This window comes from Sinocyclocheilus rhinocerous, unplaced genomic scaffold, assembly GCF_001515625.1.
Source record: "Sinocyclocheilus rhinocerous isolate Xijiao unplaced genomic scaffold, SAMN03320098_v1.1 scaffold499, whole genome shotgun sequence".
In the NCBI taxonomy this organism is placed as follows: Eukaryota; Metazoa; Chordata; class Actinopteri; order Cypriniformes; family Cyprinidae; genus Sinocyclocheilus; species Sinocyclocheilus rhinocerous.
Genome location: NW_015637156.1, coordinates 1,705,509 through 1,717,200, shown reverse-complemented (window position 1 = coordinate 1,717,200; position 11,692 = coordinate 1,705,509). Strand labels below are relative to the sequence as shown.

Here is an 11,692-nt window from a genome sequence, read left to right as displayed (position 1 = left end):
TAATTATATATTATATTTTTTATATTTTATTTTTGTATAAATAAAATATATATATATCAATCAACTTTTCCATATATATATATATGACAAAACTAGAAATAATACAATGTAAATAAAATGATTTTAATAACAATGTAGATAAGAAATTCTTAAAAGAAACAAGACTAAATGTAAACAAAATGTCAATTTAATAACAATACACATGAGAAATTATAAATAAGAAAAAAAAATTAAATAGTTTTTTTCTTACTATGCCTTTTATTGTTTTCAATTTGTGACCTGTAAATGCTGTGTGTTTTATAATCCATCTTACTGACTAACCTCTGTAGGTCCAGCATTTAGCAGCATAAGTCTCAGCTTCTGTGGTGTTGTGCTGGTGAAATAGATGTCAAAGGATTTATTGGTGGCAACAATGGCGTGGAATAAAGATACTCGCTTCTGACACGTGTAGCCAGCGCACCAGCCGTGGTCTTGTGGGCCTGTGACAAGATATTCACAGTAAGTTTATAAAAATCATTAATACACACCTTTTGCTTGCGGTAGATGTTAAATTAGCAGTACGAGGGGAGTTATGAGTCATACCATTTATCAAATCCACATATTTGTCCCCCAGGATGGCTACAGGTGAAAGACGCCTGGTTTCTGTGTCTGCATCCAGACTTTCTATGACCAGCATTCTGTAGTTGAGCCCAAAACACTTGTAGCTCTGCCAGGTGCTCATGTACGTACAAGTGTTTCTGATCACACCTGCACAGGGAAACCAGCAACGTCAATGCTAGAAGCAACTCCATCATTCTAAGCACTCTCTCTTAGAGCAGCATAAATAATCAATTGTCCTCAGATGTACCTTTGTAAGGAGCGATTTGATTCACAGGTATCCGGCTGCCATTGAGATAGGTGAGCATGACTTTGGGGATGCGGTAATCGCCCAGTCCGTGCCGGGGATCCCCGTCCCACTCGTACTCAGACTGGGGCACCACTGCTCCCACGGCACCCAGGAAACTGCCATCCAGATCCTTCAAAATAGTCTTCTTCTTAGCATCACAGTCCATGTCCACACAGTCCGCAGGGTTCACCTTGCTGATATAAAAGAGAAAGAAAGAAATCAGCCACTTTTATCTTAAAGCAATGTTATGTGCACATTTTAAGTTAAACTGTAAGTCTTTAATATTTTGGTAAAATATCATGCCGCCTTAATGATTTTTCGTCATCCCAGGACCCAATCAGTTTAATAAAGCATTATACACAGCAAATCGTCATATTAGAATGATTTCTGAAGGATCATGTGACACCGAAGACTGGCGTAATGGCTTCTGAAAATTCAGCTTTGCGGATCCCCGTCCCACTCGTACTCAGACTGGGGCACCACTGCTCCCACGGCACCCAGGAAACTGCCATCCAGATCCTTCAAAATAGTCTTCTTCTTAGCATCACAGTCCATGTCCACACAGTCCGCAGGGTTCACCTTGCTGATATAAAAGAGAAAGAAAGAAATCAGCCACTTTTATCTTAAAGCAATGTTATGTGCACATTTTAAGTTAAACTGTAAGTCTTTAATATTTTGGTAAAATATCATGCCGCCTTAATGATTTTTCGTCATCCCAGGACCCAATCAGTTTAATAAAGCATTATACACAGCAAATCGTCATATTAGAATGATTTCTGAAGGATCATGTGACACCGAAGACTGGCGTAATGGCTTCTGAAAATTCAGCTTTGCCATCACAGGAATAAATAACATTTTAAAATATATTAAAATAGAAAAAAATTACTTTTTTCATTGTAATATTTCTAGTGCTGTCAAACGATTAATCGCATCCAAAATAAAAGTTTTTGTTTCCATAATATATGTGTGTTCTGTGTATATTTATTATGTAAATATAAAGACACACACATACAGTATATATTTTGAAAATATTTACATTTATTGTATAAATATATTTAATATATAAACATAGCATATTTTTCTGAAATATATACATGCATGTGTGTGTATTTATATATACACATAATAAATATACACAGTACACGCATGTTATGGAAACAAAAACTTTTATTTTGGATGCGATTAATCGTTTGACAGCACTAAATATTTCATAATATTACTGTTTTTATTGTATTTTTGATCAAACAAATGCAATCTTGGTGAGCATAAAACACTTCTTTCAAAAACATTAAATAAAAAAAACTTTATTATTCCAAAATTTTGACGACTAACATATAGAATAGATTATATTAGAATATTATAAAATAATATAAATAATAATATAAAGATTAATGATCACAAATTTCATATTTTTGGGGACAATTTTTATATTCAAGGGTACCAATGAGCAATTCTGAGTTAGAGAAAACCTATATATATATTGCGCACTGCTAGTTATGTTCAGTTTACCCCAGATCAGGCCGATGAATGAATGCTAGAGAGTCCTCTGTGCTGTTTATCTTGGAAATCCTCTCAACATTGATTGGATGTTGTAGATCCTCATTTCCCAGGTTGGTCATGAACATGTAATTTCTCTCTGTTGAGCACACACTCTTGAACCCAACAAAAGTTGTGTCTGGAGTCAGAAAGAGAAAACGGTAATTACTTTTTATAGGAGATCTTCGTCGACTGTAGAAGGTTTTAAACTGGAGATTCATTCACATTTCGAGACTCACCAGAGACCGTCATTATACCAGCTATGGCGTTGTAGCTCATCAGTCCAGTGAGAGGTTTTTGTGGTCCATTGTTATGGTTTGATTCGAACGTCGGCCAGCAAATTCCAGACCTGCCACCTGTTGAACATACAAATGCAGTTAGAATTAGTTCAGAAAATGGATCAGTTATATTAAATTTATTCAGTAGTGAATGGATGATTCTATAATATGTATTGTACCATTAGGAGGACGTGGGGCCTTGTGACTTCTGCTGAGTGCAACATACGTCATAGTTGTGGATAGACTGTCAAAACAGTTGAAGTTGGGGCTACTGCCTACAATCAGGGCACCCTGGAGTGATGTTTTAAAAAAATATATTACTAAAAGAATGCTTTCTTAATTTTGACCGAAGAGACATATAGTGCTTCCTCACCTGTACACGGACTGTTTTGTCAGAGTATGCGTGGCTGAGCGAGGAAGGACTGTAGATTAGAGACATGATTCCCATTCCGTTATCTATCAGGCTTACGTTGGAAATTAACACATTCATGGATACCTGGAGGTGAGGAGAGAACATTACTTAAAAACAATAATCACCAGACCAGCATAATGCATTTGTATAACTAGCAATTATGGTAGGAAGTTTGTGGATCATTTATCATACTTGGACATAAATGCCAAAATCAAAGCTTCTCCAGACAGTGAATCCCTGGATTTGAGAGCAACCAGGAAGTCCATCTTTATTCATGTAGAGTCCATACAGACCACCGTGTGCCTCATTTTGACTCCACTGTGCCACTGAATTTGGAGATCCTTTTGACATTGTTGAAATAATTGAATCAGTAAATACTGAACGTGAAAGGTTCATATTAGTGATGCACAAGATATTGGTATTGGTATGATATTCAGTCAATGTTAAACGTTTTGCTTACGCAATTATATCTGCGTTTTGCTTACGCAATTATATCTGCTAATAGAGTATATGTAACTGTGCATGCTTTTTCCATCATTTCATACTATACATACTATATCTAGACTAACACAGTATCTAATAACACTTAAATGTAATCTGTCAAAATAATTTTTTCATGCTGTACATTACAATTATGATGTAGCAATTAAAACAATTTTAGTTTTAAGTGTTTATTTTTTTATTTAGACAAAATAGTATAGAATTTAAATATCTGCCATTTTTTGGTAATTGGTCATAACATACAGAAATGATCAGCTTATCGGTATCAGCCAGAACTTTTAAATTGTGTATTCATAATGAATACTAAACAAGTATTTAAGCCTTGGAATTAACACCGTAGAATGAACACTGTCACTGTCTATCAAAGTATTCAATTAATTTCCTCTTTTAAAACAAAGTTTTATATACCTGGACATGGTTCTCCATCAATTCGGTATCCCACTCGTTCATAGCCAGCAACAATATTCCCTTGAAGAATCACATTGGTTGCCTCACTCACCTAGAAAACGAACAATAATGCATCAATTCTTTATCTGGTATTTACTGATGATTATATGGCAAATAGGTTTCTCTCTATTGCCACTAACAAAAAAGTACTGTGGAGTTTTAGACATATACCATGATAATGCTATGTTTTTTTGGACATGTACCATGGTATTCTTGAATCACCATCTAAATAACATGGTAAATGTATATGTAATCATTCTGTATTGTTATAAAACAAAGTACCATGGTATTACCATCTGATCACAGTACTTTTCTGTAAAGGGTACCTCAATGGCTGCATTCCATTCAAAGTTGAATTCCTCCGCTCTGCCGTTATACGATCCAGACCACAGTGTCATTGTAACCAAGTTCCTCTGGACCACATTTCTGTCACCCCAGACTCTGATTCCTGGAAAATTCAAATAGAAATTGCAGAACAGAATAGTCATAATGCTAATTTAATATCACCCTGCTGCATAGCGATTACAATTTGTTTAATAGTATTTTCCTTTTGTGTTAACATTGAACAGTGAAGCTACCACTGAATCTGTACCTTCTCCAACCGTGTGATGGATCACGTTGTCTTCAATACTCAGTCCATCTGTCCTGAAAACACCAATAGCAGGAGCAAAGCCGTTGTGGAAAGCACATCCCTTGATGTAAGATTCACCAACCACCTAAAAATATAGTGACAACAAGTAATTGACAGGAATATGTGTGAATGTGATAAAGAATGGGCATGTACTGATTAAGACTTTCTCTCACCCCTCCTAATTTATAAAACACCAGAGAGTATCGTGGGTCTGACAGGTCGTTCCATCCCTCCTGCCCGGTGTGGTAGAACTGAACATTTCTGATCTGGGCTTTTCCTGTGATATAAGTATCATCAGCAGTTTTTGTTACTTACAATGTGCTGGAAAGGTCTGATTAGCAAGTGATGCTATGTGCAAATACAGAAATATTATATTAACATGAACTTCTTTAAAAATAATTGCTCGGAAGATTTTTTTATTTAAAACAACAAAACATTATTTTTATTTTCATTATTCATTTTTTCTTCCAGGTGAATGGGCCTTATGGTTTTGTGTAGCCTATAATTTGTGTAGCCTATAATTTGAAGTTTATACCTCTGAAATCGATTCCTCCACTGAAGAAGGTTCCCACCAGAACTCTGGCTCCATAAGACTGTGTGTTCATTTCTGGATACTCCTGACCGATGATCTTGATGTTCCTGGTCAGTAAAGCCACATTGCCTGCAAGCTGATAACTTCTTGAAGTACCTGGCACACTGTAGCTCTCCCCTATATGACCAGATACATTTAATATGAAATCTAATGCATTTATTTAATACAATTATTTAATTATATACTACCATTCAAAACTTTGGGGTCAATGAGATCTTTTTTAAATTAAAGTAATACTTTTACTCAGCAAGGATGCATTAAATTGATAATAAAGTGACAGTAAAAACATAAAATTTTACAAAATGTTTTTATTTTAATTAAACGTTGTTTCTTTAAACTTTATTGATGAAAGAATCCTGGAAAAAGTGTATGGTGTGCGTAAAAAATTAAGCAGCACAACTGTTTTCAAACATTGATGATAAGAAATCAGCATCTTAGAATGATTTCTGAAGAAAATTTTTATCATGACAGAAATATATAACATTTAAAAAATATATTAAAATGGAAAACCAATATTTTAAATTGTAATGATATTTCACACTGTTTTACTGTGTTTCTGATTAAATAAATGCAGCCTTGGTGAGCATAAGACTAAAATGTAAAATGTAAAAATATCTAACCAACCCTAGCTTCTGAACAATATTTAACAGCTTATCAATACAGCACAATGTCTATTATTGCTATAATGGATCTAGGGGGACTAACCAATGTGTGTGTATGATAAAGGCTGGTCCAGAGTCAGTGTGCGGCCATAATCTGTGACCGCAGTGATGGTGCGGATTTCTGTCTGCCAAGGGTCATAGCTGGTGGTGGACAGCAGAATCTTATCCCCAACCTGAAGGTAATAAAAGAGTGTTTTTATTCAGACAAAGAGGATTCGGAGCACAAACAGAGCTTGGAATCTAAATGGCATCTGCAAATCACACAAGCAGGTTCAATAGTTTTCTAAATCTCTCTGTTCTGTTTTTTTTTGTGTCATTTTTAAAAAGCTTCTGACCTTCCAGTCCACAGATTCCTGTAGTGAGATAGTGCTGTTTCCTGCTTGGGACGTGCTAGCAAGCTTAGTGTGATACACATTGTGTGGCATGCCATACAGGTCAAGAGATCCAAACACACCTAAAAGACAAGGTTTCTGCTGAAATCAACACTTTTAAATTGGCAGACGATTAATAGGAACATCTCTAATGCAAATATGTTCTATAATAATATCCATCTTTTATTTATATTAATTTACCCAGAACTTTGGACCCTTGGTTTAGTCCAGATGGCAATAGCCAGTCTGGTGTGGAATGGCTTCCTCTCAGTATGATCTGTAGTTGACCTCTGAAGGGTTCATCAGGCCAGCCAGCAATCAGACGTCCACCCTGATTGAGTGAACGTGTACAGAGAGAGTTGAACAGAATTAACTAAATGAGTACACATGAAGAGTCTGGTTCTACTTGGTGTAATGATCCTAATATGTCTATGCCAATTTGAATGTAGTTATGTACTTACTTGAATGGAGATATATGTGGCATTCAGAACAATGTTGTTGTATTGAGATACACTGCCGGAGGAGGTGCCATTGTTTGTGTCTGGAATCTCCAGAACTCCAACTATTTTCAGCTTGTTCAGGGAGGGCACAACAACATCCACAACCATCCAAATGCCTTTGAGACAGAATGAGATATTTTGATTTTTTTTGGCCACTATAGGATTTCATGAAAGTGACATACCATATTGTTTAATAGCTTTTCCTTTCTGTCTTTGCTTGGGATTTGTGACATTAGAGCTGCTTACCAGCTGGAATATTCACATCAGAGCCATCTTGTGGCACATTGAAGTTGTTCACTGAGCTTGACCTCCAAAATGATGTATTTGACCAGAGACTAAACCAACAGGATATGTTTTATTAGCAAAGTAAACAGATACAATACATTAGTATTATTATTACTGATGTGTGTGGTAACATACACATAGTTTGCAGGTCTGCGGCCAGTTGTGTTGGATGTATTGGCTACAGAACCAGGGAAAGGTTGGATACAGTTGGGATAGTAACACTGATACACTCTGAAGTCTAGCGATCTGTCTACAACCGAGCGGTCCACACTGTTCCTCTTCCTCCGGCTAACAACACGGTCTCTTCCAGACACTGTAGACACAAAATTCAAAATCTTTCATTCTTTGCACAGTACTACTACTGAAACAAATAGAATAAGATAGAATAGAAAGATAGCATAGATGTCTTGGGTGAAGAGATGAGAAGTTTTACCCATGTAATAGAGGTCTTTGGATGTCCGGTTGAAGTACCAATCCCCATTTACATTCGCAGTGGGATTCAGGGGCTGGGAGGAGCCATTCCTGTCGTCTATGATGCGGAACCGGTCAGGTGTCTGGGTCAGGTTGTGGTTGATAATTACATAATGTTCTGGCTGTCATTAAGAAAGAGACATATTAACATGTTATATATTGCACAAATTGTAAATTTAGCATTTAAGTCTTTTGGAGTCATACAATAAGTCTGGGGTTTACAAACTGAGGAAAGTAAATGTAAACTTAAAATATCAAAATCATTAAAAAAATTTAATATTATAACAATATAAACTGCGATCATTTTTAACATGCTTTATTGGAACAATAGTTATTCTGAAAATCGAATTTAAAGAAAATGTTTCTCTTCAGGTGTATAACTCTAACATGACATAGTGGGTAGAAAATATAGATATTTTAATCATTTGCATTGGCTTCAGTACAGTGATGACATAAAAGCTAATTAATGTTACAAACAACATGCTATCCATAAAAAGTCAATTATATATTAGAAAAATAAAGTCTTTACACAGGTACATCAAAATATAGAGCATATTCTTTTTAATCCCAGGCATCAAAAAGTTTGAAAATGGAGTATGGAGTCCTTTTTGAAGTGTGACATGATCATTATGAACTGTTGTTGCATGACAACAGCTGTAAAGACTTTTTAAAAAAAACTCTCTTTTTTGTGTTACAACCATTATAAGGGTATTTAAATGTTGAACTTTTCCTTTAAATGTATATTGGATTATTGTGTAGTGTGCATACTTTACCCGAAAGCCGTAGACCATTCCATTGTATGAGATGTTGGTGATTTGGGAAGCACCATCAAAGTACCAGTTGTATGTTTGGCCTGTGGGCACCATTGCCATCCAGCCAAATGTGTGGGTCACCAGTTTTTTAAGGAAAGGAAGCACACATGTCCCTAAAGAGATATATGACATTGAGATGAACTGTGCCAACCAAGATGTTTTTCTAAACATCACAGCCCACTTCAACTTAAATAATGTTCCCTCAATGTTAGTGTACAAAATCTTTAGTTATTTTCAGTTTAGAATCATTTTAGAGGGCCAGTTCCTAACAATCTAGAACGCATTTTTGCATTCCACTGCTCTGCTCTTCCATTGTTTTTCTATGTAAACATGCACTAGATGGATGTTTTGGTCACTCAAATTAAAAGTAGTTGAACTATTAAAAAACATACTTTAGACTTTTTCATTCCCCTGCCCTGTGCTAAAACGTGTTATACGTGAACGGCCCAAAGAACCCTTCTTTCTGGAAACCAAAGAATGTAGCCGGGAAAGTATGCAGTAAAAGTGAGTTGTATAACAAATTCATACACATTTTTTCATAGCTCAATCGCCCAGTTTATTATTTCATCATACCATATGAGTTGGTTAGAATGACATCTTTAGACTGAAGTGAAGGCGGTGAGGGATTGACGACGACCATGCGGTGGAAGTTAACAGTGTTGTCACATACTGCAGCAGGAACGCCAACACTCCACTCTGTTCCTGGGAAGCAGCGTCTTGGGTCGAGCAAGTCATTCCTTGGTACCACCTTGTAGCTAACATTGCCTTTTCAGAAATATAAAATATTTATATTCAGTCATTTATTTTTTTATGTTACCAATGCTGTTTTGAGGTTGTCTGTACCATGCTAATAAAGCTATGTAAATCTTCAATCCGTTAAAATTTTTTCTCAAATTATGTATCTAAATACTGTAATATCTAATGCTTCTCTACCTGTTAGTGACCCATCAGTATCTACCAGCGCCACCTCATGCTCCCATCTGAACCAGGCCTTGTTGGGCGACTGATAGTACTGGATCCCACTGAATCTTGCACTCCAGCCTCCACAGCGGAGCATGCAGGTTCCAACTATTTCTGCCACCCCGACTGCAGCACACGACGGACGGTCGAAGTTCACAAACTTGGTGTTGATGACGCTCATCCCATCATCCAGAGGCAGGACAACACCACGAGCGGTGCAGTAGTTGCTCCCCAGTCCCAGCTCATCCACGTGGCCCACCATGGTGCTATTGACCACGGCTGCCCCTCCATCCAATCCCCATCCGCTGACGAACTGCCGGATGATCCTCTTTGCCTCCACTCCTGCCTTCTCGTTATTGACCATCAGGAACTCGCTGAACTGAACCGCTCCTACGTTCACCCACTCAGCACCTTTCTCGTTGTTCCAGGAAGTGAAGCGGCGGAAGACTGCTGGCGCCGGTGTTGAGGAGCTGCAGCTGCCGGTACGCATGGGGAAAAACTCTTGGAAGATCCACAAGCCAAACCAGCCCTGCGAATGCACAGTATTGTTAAAGAACTGTCCCAGTGGTACTCTCTTCTGACAGATGTAGGGGTTATACGAAGGGCCGTCGGGATTATCATGCATGCGATACCAGAAGCCGAAGTGCGTTCCACCAGCCGCGGCATTGTGCCTAATGGTGTTATTAGGGTTGGTGACCCAGTATGCAGCTGGAGTCACGTCGTCATTTAGTAAACTGGTGCTCTGTTTTACAAATACCGCCAGATTGTACTGCAGGATGTTGCCAGTCTCAATGCCGTCCTCAATAAAGAAGGCCCCACCCATGATATTGTAGATGACATTACGCTCCACCAGCAGGTTGTGGGTGTTATGGATGGTGACGGCACGATTGTAGGACTGGTGGATGCCACATCCACGCACATATGACTTAAACTTAACATCACCCATCAGATGCCAGTGGATTGGGTAGCGTCCCAGACGGAACGCCTGTCCAACATTGAAGAGCTAAAGTAGGACAATGACAAACATAATGCCATCACTGACAATTATTGTAAATATTTGATGTCTTAAAGGGGATAGTCCACTGAAAAATGAAAATTCTGTCATTTTTACTTAGCCTTCCAAACCTGTGTTACTTACTTTCTTCTGTGGAACACTAGAGAAGATATTTTGAAGAATGTTGGTAAACCAATGGTTTAGGTCCCTTTGACTTCCATTGTATGCACAAAAAATACTATAGAAATCAATGGGACCTGAAACTGGGACTACCTGAGACTACAAGAGCCTTTCACATGTCTTCCTTATGTCTTGTAGGCTCTTGTAGACCTGGAACTGTTGGTTACCAACATTCTTTAAAATATCTTCTCTTGTGTTCCATAGAACAAAAAAAGGCATATAGGTTTGGAATTACATGAGGAATGATGACAGAATTTACATTTTTGGGCGGACTATGCCTTTAAAGGTCTCCAAGAGTTTTGAAACATGTTTTTGAAACAGAATGAACATTTACCTCAACATATTCAATTCTGCCAATTGCCAGATTTTGGTTTGGTTGTGGTGCGTGGAACATGATGCAGCCACCAAACTGGTCGCTTCCTACTTCTTCTCCAAACCTACCCTGGAAACAAGTCTGTGTAGCAAATTCCCCTGTAAGCAAAAAAGTATATTGAGTTGTGTTCGATAAAAGTCAATAAAATTGACACTGACTTTCACATGACTTTTAAGAAATTATTAAGGAATTGTCATGATTGTGTGTATGAAATGATTATTTGTCTGTCTGTCTTTCCATTCACAGCTGAGGAAACAACATCCAAACCTGTGTTGAATCCATCAGGGCAAGCTTCAATCCGATCATTCCACTCCACGTTGTTGGATCCACGGACAACAATGTTTCTGGTAAGAAGACCGACCTCTGCTCTTGCTTCAAAAACTGTCCCATCAGGCAGCGTCACAGACACACCCAGATGAGTGAATTCCAGTGGTTCGGTCAGAGTGAGGGTCCTTCCATCAGCTGAAACTGAGGCAATTCTCCTCAACTCATTTTCTCTTTGGCTGTGTCTGTCAAAACAACATATTTTAGATTATTAGCAACAGTATTGACATCATTATTATTAGCATATTTGTATAGCATTTAGTACATACAATTTGAGCAAGAACTTAAACAGTAAGTTTACAATTTGGACCCACTTTATATTAAGTGGCCTTAACAACTATGTACTTACATTTAAATTAATAATTTGGTACAATGCACTTATTGTGTACATACGTGTTTTTACATTGTACTTATATTTGAAAAATACCTGCATGTAATTACATCTGTAATTAATTTCTGTAATTACATTTATAATTA

The 11,692-nt window shown here is 37.4% G+C and overlaps 1 protein-coding gene across 1 annotated transcript in view; it reads right to left on the bottom strand.

The window, feature by feature from the left end:
* The window catches only part of LOC107748704 (fibrocystin-L-like), a 47,592-nt gene that overhangs the window by 3,632 nt on the left and 32,268 nt on the right, over positions 1-11,692 (bottom strand). The window contains exons 47-71 of the mRNA XM_016563647.1: positions 11,159-11,400; positions 10,853-10,989; positions 9,318-10,347; positions 8,958-9,149; positions 8,346-8,497; positions 7,535-7,694; positions 7,237-7,414; positions 7,063-7,151; positions 6,778-6,932; positions 6,518-6,647; positions 6,281-6,399; positions 5,989-6,118; positions 5,227-5,400; positions 4,865-4,968; positions 4,653-4,776; positions 4,387-4,508; positions 4,022-4,112; positions 3,305-3,453; positions 3,074-3,196; positions 2,880-2,991; positions 2,662-2,778; positions 2,396-2,561; positions 848-1,080; positions 583-747; positions 322-479 (exon numbers count right to left, since the gene is read on the bottom strand). Of these exons, the coding sequence (XP_016419133.1) occupies positions 322-479; positions 583-747; positions 848-1,080; positions 2,396-2,561; positions 2,662-2,778; positions 2,880-2,991; positions 3,074-3,196; positions 3,305-3,453; positions 4,022-4,112; positions 4,387-4,508; positions 4,653-4,776; positions 4,865-4,968; positions 5,227-5,400; positions 5,989-6,118; positions 6,281-6,399; positions 6,518-6,647; positions 6,778-6,932; positions 7,063-7,151; positions 7,237-7,414; positions 7,535-7,694; positions 8,346-8,497; positions 8,958-9,149; positions 9,318-10,347; positions 10,853-10,989; positions 11,159-11,400 (4,552 nt within the window). The remainder of the gene's footprint in view (positions 1-321; positions 480-582; positions 748-847; positions 1,081-2,395; positions 2,562-2,661; positions 2,779-2,879; positions 2,992-3,073; positions 3,197-3,304; positions 3,454-4,021; positions 4,113-4,386; positions 4,509-4,652; positions 4,777-4,864; positions 4,969-5,226; positions 5,401-5,988; positions 6,119-6,280; positions 6,400-6,517; positions 6,648-6,777; positions 6,933-7,062; positions 7,152-7,236; positions 7,415-7,534; positions 7,695-8,345; positions 8,498-8,957; positions 9,150-9,317; positions 10,348-10,852; positions 10,990-11,158; positions 11,401-11,692) is intronic.